Source organism: Macrotis lagotis, chromosome 2 (assembly GCF_037893015.1).
Source record: "Macrotis lagotis isolate mMagLag1 chromosome 2, bilby.v1.9.chrom.fasta, whole genome shotgun sequence".
Classification (NCBI taxonomy): Eukaryota; Metazoa; Chordata; class Mammalia; order Peramelemorphia; family Peramelidae; genus Macrotis; species Macrotis lagotis.
This window is the reverse complement of record NC_133659.1, coordinates 10,049,319-10,074,108: the sequence shown is the minus strand read 5'-3', so window position 1 is coordinate 10,074,108 and position 24,790 is coordinate 10,049,319. Positions and strand designations below refer to the sequence as shown.

Sequence of the window (24,790 nt, the reverse complement as noted above, 5' to 3'; positions counted from 1 at the left end):
GGGGATGTATATGCTTAATGTTTGCTGACTTGAAAACAGTAAGATACAAAGACCATCTTTAAACATTTGAAAGGCCATCCTAAGGAAGAGGGAATAGAATAGTTGGTGGTGCAGTGGACGGTCTGCACCTAGAGTCAGGAAGCACTGAGTTCAAATCTGGCCTGACAATTACTCACTGTGACTTTGGGCAAGTCAACTGCCTCTATTTTCTCAACTGTAAAATGGGAGCCCCAGGGTTGTGAAGATGCTGCATATATGCTCTCATTAGTACTGAAGGTGGCAGACTAGGAAGGATGAAGAATTCTCGATAATTTCTAGGTGATGAATTTCTAGAATGACTGGCAGAATGGGGGTGGCTTTCTCCAGAGGCAAGGAAGGGGGGTGATTTAAGGTGCTGAGCTACTAACACATTGAGTTGGGACCAGGGCTTCAGGGATAGACCTGGGAGGACCTGCAGAGATGAGAGAGGTTGGAGTCACAAAAAAGCATGAAAGAGGGTCCAGGAAAGAGGTACATGAACTCATGGTTGGGGGATGGCAAACTGAAGAGTAGCCAGATGGGGAGAACCTGCAGAGAATGCTGCAGAAATCCAAGAACTGTGAGGTAGTAGATACTGGTGTCAGATTCTGCAGGTGTCAAGATGCATGAGGACTCCTTCCTTGTAAAACTGATGGTCTTTCAAAAGATCCTAGGGGTCAGAGGGACTATGTGAATGAATACATGAACACACAGCTGGTGGGCTGAGAAAGGGTTCAGTCATTCTAGATTGAATGAACTCAAATGTTCCTGCTTTGGGATCTCCCCATCTGTGCTGGGAAAGCTACAGAGGCAAATATCCAGAGCAGCCCTTGGTAAGGCAGCCTAGAACTGTCAACAAAGAGAGATTCTCCCTCTGGTCCACCTCACACACACAATTAGGGAATGTTGCCCCTATTTTTGCCCTTAGAGCCTTCTGGATAATGACTACATAGAACTTAGAGAAGTAGCAGAGGAACTTCCATGAACAGTGACCTTAAGTGGTACTCCCCAACCAAGGCTGGCCTAGAAGGGAACTGATCAGGAGAGCAGCAAAGGACGCTCCCAGCCTGGTCTGTAGTAGGGAGAGACTCTGGGGATGGTACAGCAAATACATATTCACAACAAAACCACAATTCACTGTGGCTTATTTCTACATTGCATTTGGTGTAAACTTACACAAAGAAATGACTCCTATTGAAAAATGATGTTCCCCAAGATGGACAATTCTTATCTTCTAATTTAAAGAAAATTAAAAAAAAACACCCTACCTACATTAATCAAATGAATAATTACTAATAAAGTTATTTGGAGACCCTTGGGATAGCTCTAAGATATAGAGGATTGTACACAATATGGGTTATTTCTCTTGTATGTTGTTATGAATGTATAAAGCTTAATTTAGTTCTAGATGCTTTAAAAACAATGAGACACAGTGGAGGGTGAACAGAGCAATGAGAGAATTGGAAACCCTAATAGGTGAAGAAGGACCATAGGATGCAGGATGTAGGATGCTTCTCTTCAAATATTCCAGAGGCCTTAATGTGGAAGATTGACAAGATTTGGTCTGTTCAGAACAAGGAATGTGAGCTCTACCAAAATAGATATTCACCTTTACTAAAGGCTGGATAATCATTGGGGATCAGCTGTTTTAAGAGGGTCTGGGGGTGGGTTAGATTGGACAAGAATTCTGTTATCCCTTTCCTCTTCATTTTATTGCTCTGGTTTTATCAAAATTACAGGATCCTAAACCAAAAGACCTAGAAGATATGGCAGTCTTCTAATTTTTCAAAAGTATTCAAGGATGATCATTGTTGGAAGGGTTGTGGGAAATCTGGGACACTATTATATTGTTGGTGGAGCTGTGAACTCATCCAACCTTTCTGGAGAACAATTTGGAATTATGCCCAAAGGGCAACAAAGATGTGCATACCCTTTGATCCAGCAATACCACTACTGGGTCTGTACCCTGAAGAGATGATGAAAAAGGGACAAAAATATTCATAGCAGCCCTGTGTGTGGTAGCAAAGAATTGGAAATTAAATGAATGTCCTTCAATTGGGGAATGGCTTAGCAAACTGTGGTGTATGTATGTCATGGAACACTATTGTCTTATTCAAAATCAGGAGGGAGGGGAATTCAGAGAAGGGATTTGAATGAACTGATACTGAGCAAGATGAACAGAACCAGAAAAACACTGTCCACCCTAACAGCAATGTGGGGGTGATGATCAGCCCTGATGGGACTTGCTCATCCCATCAGTGCAACAATCAGGGACAATTTGGGGCTGTCTGCGATGGAGAATACCATCTGTAGCCAGAGAAAGAATTGTAGTTTGAATAAAGACCAAAGACTAATTACATTTAATTTAGAAAAAAAACCACCCTGATATCTTATTGTTTAATCTTGCCATCTCTTATACTTTATGTTTCTTCCTTAAGGATATTATTTCTCTCTCATCACATTCAATTTGGATCATTGTATACCATGGAAACAAGGAAAGACTGACAGACTACCTTCTGTGGGGGGTGGGGTGGGCGGAGGGAAGTGAGATTAGGGGGAAAATTGTAAAACTCAAAATAAATAAAATCTTTAAAAGAAAAAAGTATTCAAGGACTGTATAAGAAAAAAATGCAGGGAACATCACTAAAAATGCAAAGAGACTATACTATTATATAGAAATGTATGAAATTAACTAATTTTAAAGAATCTAATAGGATACACTGGGCAGACCTCTAATTGCTACAGGACTTTGAAGCTGTTAATATGACATTTCAAAATAGCAGTGAATATAACTAACTTTCAAACTTTTTCCAACCACACACAATGGGTGTTTTAAAATTGACAAAAATACTTGGGGATTGTCACTAGTTATAAACAATACTGTTCTGAAAAGTTTTATTTTTACAAGGCATTTTATACTTTCAATTTCATGATTACAAATTTGTTGCTATGACAACTATATTTATTGAGGTAATTAAATATGGGAATAAACAAAATTAATCCATTATAAACCCCCCCCCGTAATGATTTTAACCTCAGTTTTCAACACAATCATATTATCACACACTTTCAAAAAGCAAATGTGCTGGTATACAAAGTCCTTGGACATATTTAAATTGTAATTAGGTTCAGTTATGTTCCACAGCTTTAGATAGCTGAAATATACACAGATACACTTACTAAATCATCTCTGTTTAAACTATCCAAACTTTTAATAAAAAGTGGCAACATATTAAATAGAATGCTACCATTTAATAATTAAGGCACCATGAAATTCCAGTGAGAAGTTGAATGTATCATATTTCTCAATTCAGTCTCTTTTGACTTGAAGCATCAAATTATTAGGGTGGAAAACACATTAGGAACCCGGAAAAGGAAAATATTCCATGGATTTATGTAAGGCCACAGCATGAGGATCCTCCATATAAGCAGCTCCTTTATCTCATTTCAATATTATTGATGACATCCTACTGGAAGAACAATGCATCATCCTTCATAGGCAGGTAAAATTTCTAAAGATCATTCTTTATCATGATTCTGAGAGAACTACTGGCATTTTACAAAGAAATCTGTTGGCACTAACCCTGGTTCTGGGTTTGTGCCTATGAAAAATGCTCCCCTCAAATGGGCCCATAATGGGTCCAAGGTGGAGTAGGGGTATTGCCCTCTTTGGTTGGGAGGTGCAGGTCAAGGCTTACATTTCTGTGTTCTTAAGCCAGTAGTGCATCTCGACTGGTTGAACAACCACATTGGAAATACATAAATGCAGAGAAATGTCATACTGAATTTTAAACTTCTAAACAAATATACACAAATATATAAAAAGGGAAAAGAACACAGGAGTGCAAAATATAGCAGAATATATAAGTTATCAAGTTGATACAAAATCTGCACCAAGCCATGCTTGGGCTAGATGGCTAACCAGTCTCCCTAATTGCCTAGAACTTCATCTCACCACCTGTCCACCCAACACATGGGCCAGTCTTTTTTTTTTTTTTCCCCAGAGAATTCTGAGCTAGTTTTGCAGCTAATTAGTCAATGGTCCAGTCCATCCATCTCTGGGATGTCATCATGGCTTTTCAGGTCATTTGCATGGGATGCTCAGAATACTTTTGGTTACTAATCATTCATTCTTCATTTGTTCTCCATCATGACCTACTGGGTTCCTTGTGATCTTCAGGAGTAAACACGGAGCATATACATCACTAACTACTTTGGCACCTTTCTATGTCTGTAGCATGAGAATCTTGGGAAAGGACAGAAGCAGCAGACTGCCTCATATTCTGGCCTTCAGTGTATGGCTTCACTGTAGAGCATCTGCTAAAAAGTTAGTACCTAAGACTACGGAACTTTGGCTTTCTTAAAATCAGCATTGGCTGCTTGATTGTCGGCTTATCGCCAAACAGGGCGGCTTCACTTTCTGTAGTTGGGAATCTTCTCTGGTAGATGGCAGGATATTCCTTCTGAAACTTAAAAAGGAGATTTGGAAGGACAATTGAGTAAGGTTTGGAGACGTCACAGATCTGGGTCCCTGCCTCACCTCTATGATAACATATATATATATATATATATATATATATATATATATATATATACACGCTTGAGCTATTTGTATTCTGGGAAATGAGGATGGACTAGATGAACTCTAAGGCATAAGTAAATTAGAAAATAACATGTTTCTCAATATTGCAAATTTCCCTGTATTCGCTATGTTTCTCCTTTTGCTTCAGGAATTCAACCAAGCAATGCACAAGCACCAAGAGAGACCATGAAGTGTGGAACAGTCAGCAGGTATTTTTGTTAAGCCACTTATGCCTCTGAGTCACAGCCTGGCAAATTCAGTTTTATTATCAGACCACACACTTGTACAGGGACTGTAAGAATATCATGCAGATCCGTGTGGTGTGTTAAAAACAAACTTCCAAAAATTAGACTTGGAAACCTCAATTCCCTAAAGGCATATGACCAACAAACACTGATATCAAGGGGGTCAGAATACATTTCCTTTGATTTTCCTTAACTTCTTTGTCTTTAGTTTAGTGTAATGATAGCCAATGCTCTGAAAATCTTGAAAGATATTAAATCAAAGGGAAATTTAATTATGTTCACCAAAAAGCATTTAAAAAAACAGAAGAACAAATTTTCATTGAGAAATGTGTTCAAGAGGCAAAGGACTTTCTGATGGACTCCACTGGGATCCAGGTCTTCTCATTCTGCCTTCACTCTGACCATGTTATCAGAGCTCTCCTCTGAGTAAGCTACATTTCTCTAATCATGTATTCAACTAAGAAAATGGTTACATAACTATCAAAGGATTTCTTCTCTTACCTGCTTTAATTTTTTCTTTTTTTCTTTTAGAGGTAAGCTTTTATCCTTGATAAGATTCTCCAAAAGTTCTGCAATTGCAACCTGAGAGGTAGAAACTTTCTGTTCGTCAAATTCCTGGGTGCTTATCTGCTTACAATAGGAGTAAGTTGGCAAGGCAGCAAATGGTTCATCCCCCGGATATGCAATCTGAGAAGGACAGGGAATAGAAGGCAATTCTATTACTTCTGTTCTTATGGGGAAAAAGGAGCCTTTCAATGAAATCAGGGAACTACCAGCTTGTAGCTGTCATTCATGAAACTCTTGGGGAAAGGTTCATTTAGACAATGAAATGAGTTATAAAGCTTATTTAAAGTTTTTGTGTCACTTTAAGAAGAATCACTGATTATCTAGCAGCACCTACATAGCCTTTCCTCAAATAGTCCAGGTGCTTCTCGACGGCAGCCTGTAAGTGGGACGGCACCTGAAGAATTTCTTGATGGTGATCCATCAGAAAGGAAACCAATCGGGTAGCAAGCAGCTCATCAAGATCAACCTCCTCGGCACAGCACAGCACACATCGGGAGAATGTCTGGATCATCTGCAAGCATTTCAGAAATTGGGAATAAAAACCCAGACTTTGCCAGGAATCAGAAGATCGATCATTTCCTGGCAGTACCAGGCTGCTGCAGCATTCAGATGGAGCCATAAGCTGATTTCAACGTTCCAGTGAAGACAATTTACTCCTGTTAGAAAGATTATGTATGTTGGCTTTGCTTAATTCCCTACTAATAATCTTGCATTAGCTGAGCATTTTTCAACAAAATCAGGATTAAACAGGTTTAGGATTTTCTTTGAATAAATGTTCCCTCTTTTGTCAGGAAACTGGACAGTACTCATTAATACCAGATTGATGTAAGTGGCTTAAGTTGAAAACAATGACTTCTTATATAAAATCAAGACAAGAAAAATTTAAATTAGAAGAATATATAACATACTGAAAACTAGCACTCATCAGGAATTGCAAGATTGGAACCAGTTTATGTTTTAAAACTTTGGAAACAAGGCATTTCCTATTACATTCAGCTTGATGCAATCAAGATTTAAGTATCCAATATACACAATTACTTCTCTCAGTCCAGGATATTACCATTTAGGATGATTTAAACATAAATGTATGATCAGGTAAATCTAAAAGATAAGAAGGGACAAATTCCCAGGAGAAGACAGAGACAGATATAAGCAATCAGGAGAGGGAGGGGAGAACCATTTACTCTGAGAGGTCCAGAAAGCCTCCCTGGAAGAGAAGGCACCCACCCTGAGCTTGAAGGAAGTAAATGCCAAAGATGACAAAGATGCGGTGGGATAACGAAGTCATGGGGATCAGGAGAGTACCAGGGAAGATCAGAACCAGCTAGGAGTTCAGAATAGACATAAGGTATGTTAAGGGTAATTGTGTAAAATAAGGTCTGAGCCTGGAAAAAGGGCAAGGTACTTGTTTTCACTTACTAGGTTATGGTTTCTGAAGGTTTTGAGCAGAGGACAGATCCAAGCAAATTTCTATCCCAGTAATTCAGTAGTTTGCCAGGTGAAAGATGGACTGACAAGGGATTCATGAAGTGGGAAATTTAACTAGTCTAACTATGTGCTACTAACCATGAGGGTTCAATGAGAAGAAAATTCCAAAAGGGTTTAAGAGTTGAGTCTAGATGAATGGCAGAATATCATCAAAAAACAAAAAAAAAAGTTAGGACTTGGAGGCTGGGGGAAAATTAATTGTGTTTCAAATATGTGGTGGCCATCAGGATGGAAGTATCTAGTAGCCTAGAGGACCTTATAGTGGGTCTTAGAAGAGATGGTGATTGGAATAGAAGCAACAATCCATGTTGATCCCTAAACCCATTTTTAAAAATACAACCACTGACATTACAATGACTATTTTTAAAATTTTACAGATCCTGGTTCTCACCTATTGCAGAAGCCAAGTCTTTGGCTCTTCACTTCAGGTTTGGGTAGTTTATCTTCTCATTGTGGTACCTCAATTTTTAAGCCTTTACAAATCTGGATTGTTACACAGATATGATGTCACATAGGAATCCAGGCCTTCTAGTGGTACATGTGCTGTGGGAACTATGGGAGAGTGTTCAAAAGCTGATGCCACTAAGGGAACAGCCTTCTTACTGAGGATTTGGTCCCAAGAGAGAATTCTTAGAGACAGTACCTCAAAGAACAACCACTCATTTCCAAAGAGCCTCAATGTCCTCATTTAGAAAGGCAGGATTTAAAAATGGCAGCACATGGAGGGGCAGAGTACTTTGTGGATAATTTTTCACAATATTTTGAAAACTCTTCCTCATAGCCATTTCATGTTGGACAGAATATATGGTCTTGGGGATAGGTAGTGAGAGAATATCATTTGCAATGTTTCTTTATGGGGCTGAATGAACATCAGCTTTGTATGTCTGTCCATTCCACCTCATTAAATACGATTGGATTGGGTAGAGGGTGAACATAGGATAGCTTCTCTATTTTAGGAGGTGGTCAGAGCAGTAATATTATCAGTTCCAAACTGGATTTCATTCTCAATTTCAGAAGCTCATATTTCTCTGTAAGATGGAATCAGCTCTGAGGCCCACAACTCCTCAGGGCTTCCTGCCTCAGAGGGTTCTTCCTCTCTGACTGGAGAGGATAGAGGGCGAACTCCAAAAAAACTTTCCTAAATATTCCATTTAAGGAGGGGGCCCAGGGTCCTTTCTGGCTGCAGAACTTCAACAGTCTCTTTTGGCATTGATTTCCTCCCATTAGATTCTGAGTTCCTTGTACCCTTCGTGATTAGCACAGTGTATGGCTCATATTAGATATTTTATTACTGACTATTGACATTTGAGTTGAGATGTCCATCAGACATCCAGTTTGACATGTCTGAAAGGCATTTGTGGACTAGAGGTCAACAGAGTGGTCAGGCTTGGAGACAAAAAATTACATCAAGAGAGCTGATGAGTTCATCTAATAAAGTAGTCTAGATGGAGACAAGAAGGGTCCAGTATGACACTCCAGTCAGAGGGCTAGGTCTGGAGGAAGATGCAGGTCAGAAGCCACAGAGAGGGAGGGGAACCAGAGACAAGAGAGGACTCAAGGACATAGGGTGGTCATCAGTGTCACAGACTACAGAGGAGTCAAGAAGGCAGAAGATGTAGAAAAGGCCCTTGGATATGGCCACCAGGTGATCACTGGGAACTTGGCAGAGAATGGTTTTGGTGGAAGAGAAAGAGTAAAAGGAAAGAGAGTAAAGGCAGTAGAGAGGAAAAGATTGAAAATAAGTGAGAGCAGAGATTAGAGGGGGCAATCTCTTGATATTTTCTCTTACATTCATCTACAAGGTTGACACACTTATGTCTCAGTATTAAATGTTCTATCGTTTTCCCACCAGAATCTGTCATTTCTTATAGCGTAAACTTACCAGTGATCTCGTTCCCATTACTTCATGAAGTTTTGGCATGTCAACATTCTGACTCATCCGAGAAATCATTCTCATTAGAAGTTGGAGCTTTCTCCGGTTTGGCGGAGGAAGCAACAAGCAGCATATTTGTAGGGCATCAATGGCAACCCTCTCTAAATGAGGCTGCAGCAAACCTACAAGTTAAAGTTATTACCATAAAAAAGTCAGGATATCAAATGGTCATTAGCATGGAGCAAAAGCCAGGACAGATTTCATATTGCCATATTTCATTTTTTCCTTCCTATTACTGTAATCTTGCACTAATGTTCAAATAAAGTAGATTCTTGTTCATACCACATAGTAACAATATGGTGAAACAGACCAGACTGGACCCAGAGCTGGGAAACCAGTATTTCTATTAGAACAATTCCAACTATGTGATCACAGTAAAAATTCAAATACCCTCTCAGGGTCTAGACTTCCTCATCTGTAAAATGGAGTTAAGCAGTCTTACGCTACTACCCATGCAGTACTTTGTAAAGCATCAAGCTCCTCATAAAAGTCAGCTATTAGGTATCTATCTGGATGTCAAAAATCATTCATCTGAACAAGAACAAGAACAAAAAAGTTATTCATAACCCAAATCACAACAAGACTGCTGGGCAGAGAAGTAATGCTATCACATAAAATACTCTATGGAAAAGCTAAATAACTAAAATAAAACTCTTCAAAATATAAAATATCTATAAAAAGCATGGCCAACAAAACAAGTTTTGCAAAAATTAAAGCAAATTCTAAGGTACAACAGGAAAGCAAAAAAACACAGGGTTAGCAAACACTGAAAGTTAATGTTTCATGCACCGAGAAGCATCAACCTTACACTGCGTGCCAGTCATCATAGAAGAAACTGGAGGAAAAGATTTTCCTGAAAGCTCTAAGGTACTTTGGCAGAGTCTTTGCCTGACTGTGGTCCTGGAATCCTCAGGCTCACATTCCATGGCTACAGACATGTCTGGGGTGCTCTGTCCAAGAGAACCCCCACGATTTGGCTTCATGGTAATTTCAGCAACAGGCACATTGATGCGGCAACTTCTTCTTCTATTACTGAAAAGCCAACTCTGAGACCGACAAAGCTGCTTCGATTTAAGCTTCCCACTGCAGGACTCCTCCTGGTCTTGAACGGTTACTGTGCGTGTTCTTTTAAAACCAACATAGGGTGATTTTTGACTCTCTCTATCTGAACAAAGATCCAGTTTAGTGTTCTCTTCAGAGTCCAAATCCAACAATGGTTTTTCCTTGTTTTGACTTGCTACATTAAGACTGGACTGACTGAAGCTCTGGCCTTCTGAACTACCCAGCCCTGAAGTATCTACAATTCCTTCCAAAGAATAGCATCTTGGCCTAAGCTTAGATAAAGGCAAGATAGTGTCATTTTTCAAAACTGTTAAGTTCTGACAACTCCCTCCAATTAAGACATCAGTCCTGGATCTTCTGTTGCTTGGATCACAAAGTTTCTTGGTACATTGATTTTTAAATCCCTGCTCATTTATATGAAGAGTTTCAGGTTCTTCCTTATGTTTCTCTTTACGAAGTAGACTAAGAAGAAGACACTCAGTTGATTTGAATGAGTTCATACTGTTTACATTGAAGGCTTTTGAAGACTGTGGATCATCTTGGATTTTATGCTTTCCACTGGTTCTATTTGGAACCGTGATGTAGCCACAGACAACTAACAGAAAATAAACAAAAATTAAGATGCAACTGGTCTGACAGTGGACAAAAACAGAAAAGTTTTTTTTTAAAAACGTATCTTTTTGTTAGTAATATACAAAATGCAGATATTTAATTCAGAAGCCACCATGCCACATTAAAATGCAAACATGCAAGACATTAGGTTTTCTGCTTAAATATGACCATTTTATTTTTAAAAAATTGCACAGCTGATTAAAATTTCTACTACAAATATAATTAGCACTTCTGTTTTCTATATTCATATATTAATTACCCCAAGAACTCAATAATTTTTAATAATGAAATTAAAAATTTCTCTACTATAAAAGTTTCCTTTGTATTTATTATATAAGGGAAGGTCAAAACCAAAAATCCATAGGAGCTAAGACTTTATACCTACCCAATATATTAACAAATAACTCATAATATTTGAAAGTAAGTAGAGGTTCTGGGAGAGCTAGAAAATAGTCAGCAATGGTTCGGAATACATCACGTTCAAATCCAACATAAGTTGATTGGCTCAGGTCATTACTTCTTGGCCCTAAAAAATTGAGGGGGAAAAATGGGTTATGTTCATAAAAATATATAGCCATGTATACACAGGAACTAGATATTATAAATATGTATATACATACATGAATACATGTATATTTGCATGACATATCTATAAAGTATAAGAGCTATAAACCTCAGCAATAAAGCTCTCTGTAACTGATCCTTCAGGTTTTATGTAAAGCTCTATCTTTGTAGTAGGAAAGCTAGTAAGTACAACTGAGATGAGATACACGGGTGCTCGACATCACTTCAAGGACAGGCCTCGGTTAAAGGTGGGACAGGACAAATGTGGGGAGAGGAAACTCATTGCTGGGATCAGCTGACATCAGCAAAGTGACACTGGAAAGAGCTCAGGTCTAAAGATGGAAGCAAGGGCAAGTGAAGAGGGGCATGAACCTGCCAGAACAAGGCTGGAAATACAAAAGCTCAGAGTGAACTGAGAACCACACTAACAGAAGACAAAAGGCCTGCTCTTTTAGGTGGAAAGGGTGGCCCAGAGAAATGTTCGATTTGTCTTGTCTGTTTTCTCTTGCCAAGGAGAATGATTTTTGGACTGACAAGAGTGAATGGGAGATATAAGAATGGGAAACGGAGCCACTGTCTGAATTTCCCTGTTCCTGCTGAGGTTCCTGCCACCCTCCCATATCCCCTGCATCTCCTCTGTGATTCAGGACTATTTCTGCCACCAGCTTGACTCTCATTCAGTTCCTTCTCTCCTCTCCCACATCCACCCCCTTAAGAAGAACCTCCTTCCTATCTGGTTCCTAGTCATCCCTCTTCATTCTCCAAGTCAACCGGTGCCAGCAGCTGACAAAGGCTTTTCTTTAAATTCCAAGTCCCACAGCATCCCTCCTTTACTCTATACTTTTGAGCAAGTTCCTTATAGCCTTTAAGTTAAGAAATAGACTGTTTGGAATTCCAGTTCTTCATCAGCTGGTAGGCATGTAGCCATTTCAAATATCATTATACATTACTTTCCCCCAACCCCATCCCCTTGTCTCCTCCTGTTTATCTCATCTCTCTCTGCCCCTTCTCCCCACCACACCTTGACTCTGGTTCTCCGTAATGTTCACTTCCCCATGTTGGATCCCTTATCCATTAAGACTCATTGCAAGCAAATGATCTAAGACTAAATGATTTCTAAGGTTTCTTTCAGGTCTAAAATTCTATGATCCAAATAAAGTGATTCAGAAATACTGAGAAGACAAGGAAAAGCAGGTCAAATCAAACAGCAATCCTATCTGAAAGAGGAAAAATTCAACTCTTCTTTCTCTAATTTTATTCAAATATTTTTAAAATAAAATGTTAAACATCATCTCTTGTTAAACATAATGGAACAGATTTTTTTTTACTTACAATTTGCTAGACACTTCATAGCAGATAATACCCAGTGAGGAAGGTCATCTACATAATAAAATAAAACAGTATCTCACCCACTTATGGTAACATGGTAAAATGGTAACAAAAGCAATCCCATAAATAACTAATTAGTAGCATGCAGGTGGACTTCAGTCAACTACAAGTCATTCCAGTAGTGGGCTGAGTTGTTCTAGTCATGAGAGTGTGGTTCTCCCCCTCCCCACCCCAAATCCATGGAGATAACTGATTCTGTCTGTTTTCCTCTACAACGCTGGGAGATTATGACCAATAACCCTTTGTGGCTTCTGCTGGAGTGTGATTTCTTTGGAAGCAGACAAGCGCTTGGCCAAATGCTTTGTCATTCATTCACTCAAGACTCAAGTTCTTGTTCCTCCTGTGTTTCATCTGGTCCCAAGTAACCTTATTAAACACCAGTTTCCTAAACCTAGGCTCACAGGATTGATACACCAGTCCCTCAATGACACTGGGCAGTAATCATGACCTGCTGTTGCCATTCTTACTGCCTGGCATCTCATCCTTTAGCCTGGCAAGTCCTCAAACACAGAACTGTCCTTCCTGAAGCCCTTTTGGCTTGATTGAGCTTTGGTCAGGTTAGCTTTGGCTAACTTCAGACTGTCTTCCTGCTACCCACTGAGGCTTTAGGGAATGATTAAAATTACCCACACACATTTCTGATTTTAGTATGGTATTTACCTGAGAATGAGCATAGCTTAAAAGGTTGTTATACATTAACATAGTTATAACTACAAAAGACCTACTTAATGGAATATATCACATTATTTTAAATGAAAAGCACATTTAATTCCCAGATTATCATTTATTAGAAGAACAGGAACACTCTTCATGGGGTAAAAGGGATCCTGCTTCTTCAGGTGTTCCAAACATCACTCCTTTTGGGCCTTAAGCAATATAAATTCATTACTATTTCTTGGAATTGGGACTCAAGAACATTTATATAAAGGATATGACTATAAGTAGTAAAACTACAACCAAATAAATAGAGATATAGTTAAAGGAAAACACTGGTCATAAGGCGCCTGGACTCCTTGTAAATGTTCTATTTAGATGAATTGATTTATTTTGATCCTATTCTCTCCATTGTCAATCTATGTGGTAATCAACTTCATCCTAGTGTCTTCGATACTCAACCCTGGCTGTAGATGAGTTTTGCCTGATGCACATCAACATACTAACCTGTCTTGTTTTGCAATACAACCACTCCATGTTTACTTGTATGGGTCATGTTATAAATGATATACTGAGGAATTACTTGGGCTGGGTCCAAGACTTCTTCTAGAGATGGCACACCTAAAATGGTTTGTAGGCTGAATGGAAACAATAATAAAAAGAATCTTATTTCGAAGAACAAGGAAAAGCTACATCCAGATTTTTTCAGGGATGAAATCACTGGCAAGGAGGTGAATTTGAAAAGAAAGTAATTAAAAAATACCCCCCCCCCTTTCCCCCTTAACAACATTTCATATACATTGTGTGCCTATGGGGGAACGGGGAATCAGAATCACTTCTCAGTTCTTTCCTCCTCCCACTCTGGTCAACTTTTTATGATTTCACAGTATTCATTTCAGGAATGCATAGAAGGTTTGGATTTAAAGGGGGAAAAACAAACCATTACAGTTTTTACTTGTATATTTAAATAAAAAACGATCGAAGTTTGAATATCTCAAGAACTTGGTCAAAAACTAAGACAGACTTACTGCATCAAAATAGTATGTCTCCAAATTTCTTCAATATCTTCTTGACTTATTTCCCTTTCCTCTATTGGATTTTCTTTATTTTCATCTTTAATTTCAGTTCTAATATGTTCTGTATTTTCCTAAAAAAAATGAACACCATAGGTTTATCTTGGTAAAATGTTTTAAATAATTTACCAAATGTGAAATAATTTACTATTAAAACATTTCAAATTTGGCCCAGTGGTGCTGGTCTTAAAATGTTTAGTAATCTAGTCATTTCTTTCAAGTGTTGTTCAGATAAGGGTTATGAAAGGTTATCTCTATGAGCAGCTTCCTTTCTTAGAATCATGGGTTCCAATAGTTATTTTAGCTCCAAAATTTAGGACCAAAATTTAGGCTTCTATGAAATAACTCAGGGATTTCTGTTGTATCTTCATTTTTTCTCTGGGCATTCTGTTTGGGATAAGTGATTGAAAAGCTTGCACAACTGAAGAAATCTTTCATTTTTAAACAGAAACATGGTTTTCAGATAAATTACTATAATACAGAGATACTTTTAAAAAATAGCCCATCTTATAATAAAAGATTGCTTCTCTTTGACCATAAGTCCCTGGAAGAAGGGATCATACTTTACCCTCTGTCAGTACCTCAAAGAATTGGGCATTCAGGAGATGCTTAATAATGACTGTCAATTGGTCAGAAAAGTTAAGTTAAAATTAAATCATTAAAAAAAAAAGGCAAATACAACACAAGTCACACAAACAAAACTTCCCCTAGCTAGTGAGAATCTGATCACTGAGGTCACAGAGCTATTTTGTAAAACTTTCACCAGATCCCTGAAATGATTATGTTCTCAAAACCTTCTTCTTTGATTAAAGTGAAAGGTTACAGAAGATATGACTTTAGACCATCCCTGGTTTTGGGTCAATCAGTCATATACTCCTTATGTGCCAACAAGTAGCAAATGCATTTAAGTTCCTACTTTTCTCACTTCTTAGGAAGGACTACACGTTCAATTATGAAACCTGAAGATTGCTAGACTTAAAAAAAAAAAGACAAATCCTGGAAGGGACCTTCTTAGGCTTGAAAGGGGTTACCAGAGCCTTCTGTCTTCCCTTCTTCCATGAACTTCTGATGACCAGAACTCAAGATTGGAACTCAGAATTTTCAAGTAAGAGAAATTTCATAAATGTTGTTTAGACAGTTGAAACCACACTATCCATACCATTTAAAAGCCTTTCTAAGATAAAATGGGTGATGGCACTACATCTGGATTCCTTAGGTAAGAAATCTTTATCTTCCATCCTCTGTTCTTTCTCTGAATCCCACAGGATCCACACCATTTTAACCATCACTTGCATCACTCTTCTCCTGGCTGGACACAGCTAACTTTGCTCCTCACTGGCTCACTCTATGTCTCCCTCACCGGGGTTGCTCTTTCACTGAGTGCATGAGAGAGCATCTCCAACAATGCTTGATTTCCCTTGGGTCTTGCTCAATCATCCCTTGGTGACCTCTGCTCTATTTAGTTATTCTGGGTCTGTTGGGGGTCTCTCTTCCAGTTTCTAGTGATTGTCCAGCATCATGTCACTTAACCACAAGGCTGCTCTTGAATTCCAAAAAAGCTTTTGAAACTCACTTTTTTTAAAATGTGGCATTAACTGAATGAGCTTTAGATGTTGGATGGCTACTTCACTTTTGACTGATTTTGGAAATCATGTCAATTAGAAACATGCATTACCTGATGCTTTTTAGGAGTTCTGCGAGATAAGTGCCGTAACTTAAAGATACTGTCTTTTTCTTTAGAAATATTCTCTAAGTTGCTTTTTTTCAATTCTGGATGATGGTGAGGTACAGTTTTAAGTGGAGAAGTTGCAGGAAATCTGTTTCAAAAATAGATTTGAATTGATATAAATTGTGAGGCTGAGATTAATGTTCCATAGCTTTTTTTGTATGATAACCACACTATGATTAATACGATTTAGTAATATCAGATTTATTTGGTCCTGCCAGGAATGAAATGTTTTGACTTGACTTTTTCAGATAAATCATTCTAATCATACTTATCTATTTCTGTAAATAAAACATACCCAAAGTACTAGAACTTTTTATTATCGACTCAAGGCCAACAGCATGAGCATCAATCACTATACTATGCTGTAATACAATGACATCAATTTGTTTCTTTGCCCCTACATTAAATATCCACGGAATACTAACATTTTTTAGCCCTCATATCAATTTTTTTAGTCTCTTCTCTTGCCATGAAAAGTGATCACTTACCATTTTATTTTCCCCATAATTTTGTTTGGTTCTGTGGCTCCTACCTCTTTAACTTGCTGTTGTCTGGGAAAACATGTAAAAAACTTTGCAAAGAGGGGACGTCTCCCAACCTCAACTCACCAATCGGTGGAAACACAGGTCAGAATCACTTGTTACTTTGGGGAGGCATCAACTTATCCCTTCTTCCAATAACCCTCATTTCCTACTGCTGGAGTGATCCCCCCAGCCCCCTATCACTTTCAGCTTAGAACTCACCCTCCTCTTGGTAGAGGTCCATCTGCTCTATTACTTCTAAAGATCTTTTCCTTCTGCCTTGGCATTAACAAGACCCTTCCATCTATGTGTATTCTTAGTATTTAATAGATTCTCGCCCCTTTTGGCCTGGTCCAAAGATGTAGGCATAGCCATATCTGATTGGGTACAAATAAATCTCAGTAGAGAATTTGGACTGGTGGTAAAGAGTCCTGTGTTCTAGACCCAGTTCTAACAACTCGTTAGTTATGTGACTTAGCAAAATCATTTCATCTTTGTGACCCTCATTTTCTTCATTTATAAAAATGAAGAGGTGCTGAGGATTCTTTGACAACACTAGAATGCGCTGAGATACTTAGCAGTCGATCTTGTCTCCATTTCACAAATAAAAAAAGCAGGCCATCAACAGTGAAATCCTTTACATCTTCTATACCTCCTGGTTCATTAAAATGAAGAATGTCAAAATCCTAAATTTTACTTTAGAATTACTACTCTAAAAGGAATTTTTTAAATTCCTCAATTGAAGAATGGTCCAAAAAAATATGAACAAGTAATTTTTTTTTAGCTTTTTGCAAGGCAAATGGGATTAAGTGACTTGCCCAAGGCCACACAGCCAGGCAATCACCAAGTGTCCCAGGCCAGACTCGAACTCAGGCACTCCTGACTCCAGGGCTGGTGCTCCATCCGCTGCGCCACCCAGCTGCCCCTAAGTAATTGTTAAAGAAAGAAATTAAACTATCAAAATCCAAGTAAAAATGGGTCCAACTCACTAATAGTCAGTGAAATGTAAATTTTGTTTATTAATTTATTTTTTGCAAGGCAATGGGGATAAGTGGCTTGCCCAAGGCCACACAGCTAGGTCATTATTAAGTCTCTGAGACTGGATTTGAGCTCAGGTTCTCCTGACTCCAGGGTCAATGCTCTATCCACTGAAGCACCTAGCTGCCCCAGTGAGAGGCAAATTAGAGCAGTTCTAAGGTTTCACCTCATACCCATCGGACTGGTAAAGAAGATGAAAATGCACATATGGATACACCACTTTTGGAGGATAGTCCAGTCATCTGCAAAGGAATTTGAAACTGCCCTAACAGAGAAAGGAGGAGCATCTTTCACTCTGTGATAGTATGACTAGGTCTATACCCCAAAGAGAACATGGAAAGAAGACTCAAAGACACAAAATATTTACAGCAGTTCTTTCTAGAATGGCAAAGAAGTGGAAATGAAGGGGTTTCCAATCCATTGGGGAATGTTTAAAGAAAGTCTGGTCTATAAATTATGCTATGAAAGATGAAGAAAGGGAAGAATGCTGAGTGAAGTGAGCAGAAATAACAGTATTATTTCTGCAGAAATCACTTCATAAAGAAAGCAAGAGTTGAGAACTATGCAGCTTTAAGCCTGATGATGAGCCGCTGCCTCCCCCAATGCACAGCAGCATGTCCGTCCTGGACGCAGTCAGTGAGGGAATCTGGCTCTGCCTAAGCCCGGCAGCCGGTGCTGGGCGCCATGCCAGCCTCGGGCGGCCAGAAGCTGCCACCTGCTCGCCGCCGGGCGCCCACCTGAACAGGCGGCCGGGGCCCCCCAGGTCCTCCGAGCCCCAGCGGCCCTGCACGTCCTCGATCACGTGGTTCTGCAGGAACTTGCCCAGCAGCTGCCGCGCCTGGCGCCGGCTCACGTGGGGCCCGAAGTGCGCGTGGCCCCGCAGCAGCGCGTGCAGCCAGTCCGCCGCCTCCGCCGCCGTGAAGCAGCCGCCGTGTGTGCGCAGGCGCCGCCGGTGCTGCCGCAGGGGCATGCCGGCCCGGAAGCGCGCCGTCACCTCGTTCCACTGCGGGGGGAGGGGCGGGGGTGAGGGCCTGCCGGGCGCCGGCCCCCCGTGCCCCCCACGGCCCCGCCCCCCGGGGCCCCGCGCCCGCCCCCAGCCCGGGGAGCCCCTCACCAGCTTGGTGGCCCGGTAGGGCCCCGGCGGCGCGTCCCGGCTCTCCATGGCCCCGGCTGGGCCCGCTCCCCCGGCGCCGCCCGCCCCGGCCCAACCGTCCCCGGCCCGGCGTTTGAATGGCCCGGGCGGCGCCGCCGATTGGCTGCCGACCGCGCCACGTGACGGCCTGCCGCGGGGGCGGGGCTTCCCCAGCCGCTCCGAGGGCGGCGATTGGCTGAGCCCGGACAGGAGCTGGGGGCGCCCCCGGCACGCCCTCCGCCACGCCCCTGCCACGCCCCCTCACGTCCCGGCACGCCCCCAGGGGCTTCCGCTCCCGAGGACGCGCCCCCCGGCCCAGGCGCCCCCCGGCCCCTCCGAGCCCCTGGGCCGCCGCGGGCGGCGGGGCAGGCGGACACGGCGGGCCCGGGGCTCCTGGACGGACTCGCCGGCCTGCCGGGCCCGGGGGCCGAGGGGCGGCGGGGCACGGGGTCGGCCGCTGAGGGGCCCCCCGAAGCCCCGGGGAGCAGGGAAGGGGGCCCGGGGCCGCCCGGGACGCCGGCCCGTGCGCACCAGACCGGGCCGGGGCGGCCCCGGGGGCACGAGCAGACGGAGGGGCGCAGCCTCCCTGGCCCAGCCCACGCGGACCCCCCGGCCGGCGGGCCCCGGGCTAAAGGAGAAGCAACGGTATGGACCGGGCGTTGTGCGCACTGCCCGCGGGCGAGGACAGCGGGGTCTGGGGTGTCCCCGACACGCGGCTCCGGGCCCCGAGCACGGGGCTGGGCAGAAGGGCAGCGGCCTGTGCCCCCGGGGAAGGCGCCTCGCCCGGGGCGCCCCCTCCCCAGTGCTGGGAGGCCGGGCGCGGCTGGTGGCGCACCCCCCAGAGGAGCTGGCCGGGGCTGAGGCCGCCCTGCAGCGCTTCGGGCCCTACGAGGAGGAATGAGTGTTTTCTGTTAAACGAACCACCTCCGGCCCCTTCCCACATGGGGCCTGGGCCTCGAAGCTGTGACACTAGAGCATAGGCTTTGGGGAGAGGGGAGGAAGGACCTAACGAATCTCATCAGCAAGACTTTTCCTTAAGCCAGGCACTCCATCGTAAACACCTGGGAGCCAGTCCCCAGCAAAGAAACACAACACCTGTCATGGCGACAGAGGAATTGCGCTTTTTTGGAAGACCTAAGAGCATTCCATCTGAGCACAGAATGCAGTTCAGCTCATGACAGGAGGCTGGTCTGAATGTGAATCCTGCCACTGATACATACTGGTTGGGTGTCCCTGGTCTAGTCACTTAATCTCTGTTTGCCTCAGTTTCCTTCACCCTTGGAGGACCTCTGATTGTCCTTTAGCATCTTCAGACTCCAGTGGTCACCCAGGGGAATAATGTCTAAGGATAAAAAGATACAGAAACTCCTCCCAAATTCTTCCCTCTCAGGAGCCAGACCCTGGTTGGAGTTCTCCTATTGAATTGACCTGCTCCTGGACCATTTTAAAACAGTTTGCTGTTTCATGTGTGGGTCGTGAGCTATTTCTGATGCTTTTGTTCTCAAGCTATTTACTGTGTAGCATGGAATGATCAAAGCTCTCTACTCCTCTCAAAAAGATCAAGGACCTTTAAGCGCAGTGAACACAATTTTAATAGATTGATTCATTTATATTATCTGGGCCATTTTGTGCTTACCTGAGGTAGGGAGAAAACTCCCAGCCTTCCACAGTCATGGCTATAACAGTATAGACATGATCACATGGGTTTTACAGATGTGATTTCTGGTCCAGAAATCCCAGAAATTTGAGGAGCTTGCCGATCACTATTCCAAGAATTAGAACAATCTGCCCTAGAAGGAACCTTAGAATCCATCTTGTCCAAACCCCTCATTGATGAAACCTGAGGCCTGGAAGAGTGAGGGTTTGCCCAGGGTCATGTAGGTCTTAACGCTGGAGCTGGGTTTTGAACTGCAGACCTAAACTACTTTTGAATCAATTGTACCCTATCCTGGGATTTAGAATTGGGAAAGAAACCTTAGAGTTAGATAACTGCTTCTAATCCCTTCATTTAATTAGAGAAGAGTCTGAAGCCTAGAAAAGGGAAACAGTTTTCCCATACCAAAGATGGAAATTTCATCAAAGATGAAATTTGAACCCAGGACTCTTGATTCCAAGTGTAACCATGTTTTTCTGCTATAGCACATACCCCCCACAAATCCACTAGCCCCAACTGGTTCAGTACAGCAGATGACTGTCAGCTAATAAGTTTACCAAATGTTAAATCATACAATTATTGAATATATATTTTCATCTCCTTAAGTCCCAAAACTTCAAGCCTTGATCTTTAAATTTTTGGACCTTTCCATAGTCTTTGTCAGTCCTTGAGGATTTTAATTAAAAGTGTTATTTTCACTCTTACATTTACAAATTTAAGAAGATAATGAATTGGTTATTTTTGAAACAACCTTTCAGAGTACATTTGAATGCCTTTAGGTTTGTTCATCAAATTTCTAATTAGCCTAGTATTACATGGTTTGAAGCCTTTTCTTGTTTCGCATTGAATTTATTATTGATTTTGAAGCATATCAAATCATTTTGACATTTGTTTTCAGTTTTTCACAAAAACCCTCAAAGTGTTCCCTTAATCTCAAACCTTATGAATGATAACACATATTTTTCTGTGTAGAATTAATAGGGAACTTGTCTCTTATCAGATATCAGACAAGGAAATAGAATTCTTGAAAGATATCCAGAGAGTTATTAGGAAATTTGAACATTTGATATAAAGAATAAATTGTTAAAAGCACCATATTAGTTTAGTGGGCAGAGTGAAATGGTTAGGTGGGTCTTAGGCACAGAAGACAGAACACAATTCTTTCCTCTCAAAATGTTTGTTCATCAGTTTTGTTTTGCCTTTTTTTTGGGGGGGGAGGTTGCATAAAAAATGTGATGCTTTATATAACTCCTTTAAAGTTTGTCAAGTACTTTCCAAATATCATCTCAGTTGTCCCACCACAGTCATCCTACAAATATCCTCACTTTACAGGTGAAGAAACAGAAGTCATGTGAGGTCAGTACTCCAAATATTATTTATCCTCACTTAGAAGCTTAGAAAGGTTAAGTGGTCACATAGAAAGAAAGCACCAGAGGCAGAATTTGAACCCAGGTCTTCCTGATTATGAATCCAATGCATCATTCACTACAGTGATGGAGATGTGTTTAAAAACATATATATATATATATATGTATATATATATATATATATATATATATATCTCAAAATCTATATCTCTATGTGTATTTAAAATGTCAATTTAATACTTATTTGCATTAATTTTGAAAAGTTATATGGCACATGTACCTGAAAAATACCATATAGCTTGAAACAGCCCAATTGGAAGTATCAGGTCTTTGACCAGTTGAAAGTTGGGCATGCATGGTGAAGAGCTGGTAACTTGATTTAACAGTAATATAATTTATATAGTGCCTGCTATATGAAAAGCACTAGGCAAAGCTCTTAACAATTATAACCCCATTGTATCCTCACTCCTGGGAAATTAGGTGCTATTATTAACCCATTTTACAGATGAGGAAACTGAGGGAGATAGAGGGGAAACAACTTGCCTGGGGTTACACAGTTAGGAAAGGTATGAGATATTTTGTATCTCCTGGTTTTTCCTGCATGAATAGTTAGACCCAGTTTGGGTCATTGTGGATTACATTGAAAACTCTTCCAAATAGCTCACATGTAATCAATCCAACCTCCTTTTTTCCCATCTATTAAAATTTAGGTCTAGTTCATTGTGCATTTGACATGCAATTCTACATGTTTTAAATGTGATTTTAGCTTCCACTGCAGAGGAGAATGACCCATTTCTAATATCACAGGTGAACAGACCAAATAAATACAACCAATTGTTTGGACAGTCAGTCCATCCTCATCCTTTAAGAAGATCCCCAGGGCGAATGACTCCTTGGCTCCTGAGGTAGTCCCTTCAACTTTTAGGGAAACATTTTCTTTACTAAAACCCTAAGATTATTTTTAGAAAGCTCTGTCTTGGAATTGTGATGCTCACTTTTTGAGCCCAAGTGTTTGACTTTATATTGATCCATAATAAATTTCATCTTATTTGATCCAGCCCAATGTTCTAGCAGGTTAAGGGCATTTCATATCCTGATGCTGCCATCATCCAGTGTATTTGCTGCCCCTTCCAGTTTTGTGCCAACTGAAAAACTTCCTCTGGCTTTTTCCAAAGGCATTTCTTCTTTGACCTATTTATTCTGCCTGAGACCTATTTTTGGCATATGTCGATTTAATGGATAAGGAAACTGAGGTACAAAGAAGTCATATTATTTTCCTAAGGGCACATAGCTCATGACAGAACTGAGATGAGCTCAGACCTCCTGGATCTCATTTTAGGTTCTTTTCATTTAAAGTAATACCCTATAGTTCTTCTGCTTTTGCTAATTATAAATGACAGGAAAATGCAGATAGCCCCCAGATGGTGAAAGAAAGGAAGAAAATATTTACCTAATTGTGAAAAGGAGAGTGATTATCAAACCCAAGTCAATTATGAAAGAGACGTGACTGAAATAATGTATGTCAGTAGTTTCAGGTAAGATGAGAATGTGTTGAGGGGCAGGTCAGGAGAAGAGCATGCAAGTGAATTAACACAATAAATATGTTAGTAGTGCTACCTGATTGATGCCTGGAGAAAGCTCTCTTCCTGCGGCTCTGTTAATTTTATGTTGAATATGTGTGAACAATTAAGATTTACAGGAATTGTGTCATCTTTGGATTGTCAGTAATATTAAAAAATGAACAATGTGGAACTTGAATTATTAACATTAGCAGAAAAATAACAGCTGACAAGTGTGGCCGAATGCTTAATGTTGGATTAATTCAGTTGAGCAGAGGGCTAGAAGAAGTAGAATACATTGGCTACTTAGTCAAAATATGGACTCCAAGAACTGCAGTCCAACTGTATGCATATGACGATGATATGATGATGATGGTGGTGGTAGTGCTGGTGCTGGTGGTGCTGCTGCTGCTGCTGCAAGCTATCAATATAGTGCTTTAAGATTTGTAAAACATTTCATAAATATCTAAGTGGATCTTAAAAGCAAACTTGGGAAGTAGAGGAAATTATTATTCTAATTTTATGGATGAATTTTATGAATGGAGCCAACAGAAATTAAGTGATTTTCTAGGATCACAAAGCTAGCAAGTATTTGAGATTGGGTTTAAACTCTTATCTTCCTGATTCCCGACTCAAAGCTCTATTTATTGTGCCATCTAGCTGACTAGTAGTATAGAAAAGAGATCTATAATGATTTTTGAAGAGTATCTGTACACCTCCGAGTGATATTTATTTTTACTTCTTCAGGGGCAGATGAATATTCCATGTCTTCTTGCCATATAACAATTCAGATAGTGTGTTCATATTAAAAAAGACCTTTGCCTTCATAAAGGACTCCAGGTCAATCAAGGACACTTGCACTTTCTTAAAAGTAGTCCAGTCCTTTCTCCTCTTCCTTCTGCTCAAGTCTGGGCCCAGCTCATTTTTGATTTGTATCTGTCTCTGAAATACACACTATTGGATGTGTCCATCCAAATTCATGTTAAAACCTGGGCAGTAGACATTGATCACCTGTTTGGTCTTTCCTGTGCAGTTGGACAGGCCACAGGCTTTGATTAGATTCTTCAGCAGGGTCAGCAAAGTTCTGGCATTTGGTACTATAGCACAATGTCAACTGATAATACAAGAGAGGTGAAAGACCCACTGTTATGTAGGTAATCCCTCTTTTCATGGGATGCATAAAGAACTTTGACAAAGAACAGGAGCAAAAGATATCAGGGGATTGTCTGATAGGAAGAGCTATTTCTATGGCAAGAATGAAGGACGGCAGATCAGTCAAGGTTCCTCCTTGCTCCTCTTCCAATTTTGTAATGTGAGGAATAAGTGAAGGATTTCGGCATGTTGGGTGGATCCCCTACAGTGAACTTATGGGAGGACATGGACAGAAGGATGTTAATAGGATAGTTGGAAATGGAAGGGTTGTAATCAGCACTGCTAGAGTTCAGCTAGGTGGCACAGTGGATAGAGCACCGGCCCTGGAGTCAGGAGGACCTGAGTTCAAATTTGGCCTCAGACACTCAATTACATAACTGTCTGACCTTGGACAAGTCACTTAACACCATTGCCTTGCAAAAAAAAAGAAAGAAAAAAAAGCACTCCTAGA

The 24,790-nt window shown here is 40.9% G+C and overlaps 1 protein-coding gene across 1 annotated transcript; it reads right to left on the bottom strand.

Moving 5' to 3' along the window:
• Nucleotides 1-2,909: 2,909 nt before the first annotated feature.
• On the bottom strand, nucleotides 2,910-18,769 carry DEPDC1 (DEP domain containing 1). The gene is made up of 12 exons (XM_074221206.1): nucleotides 18,590-18,769; nucleotides 18,213-18,478; nucleotides 15,863-16,004; nucleotides 14,143-14,261; nucleotides 13,622-13,752; nucleotides 12,404-12,451; nucleotides 10,893-11,033; nucleotides 9,642-10,490; nucleotides 8,783-8,955; nucleotides 5,747-5,923; nucleotides 5,347-5,532; nucleotides 2,910-4,487 (listed from the first exon to the last, which is right to left on the bottom strand). Exons 1-12 carry the CDS (start codon nucleotides 18,635-18,637, stop codon nucleotides 4,347-4,349), a joined length of 2,421 nt encoding a protein of 806 aa, XP_074077307.1. The 5' UTR covers nucleotides 18,638-18,769; the 3' UTR covers nucleotides 2,910-4,346.
• Nucleotides 18,770-24,790: the final 6,021 nt, after the last annotated feature.

What these genes read in the sequence shown, in the direction of transcription:
- DEPDC1 (XM_074221206.1), bottom strand. Translation starts at nt 18,637, where the DNA reads ATGGAGAGCCGGGACGCGCCGCCGGGGCCCTACCGGGCCACCAAGCTG. An exon ending in TATGAAGTGTCTAGCAAATT is followed by an intron (nt 11,034 to 12,403) that starts GTAAGTAAAAAA and finishes TCAATTTTTTAG; the next exon opens with GGCCAAGAAGTAATGACCTG. An exon ending in AAAAGAAAAAATTAAAGCAG is followed by an intron (nt 4,488 to 5,346) that starts GTAAGAGAAGAA and finishes CTCCTTTTTAAG; the next exon opens with TTTCAGAAGGAATATCCTGC.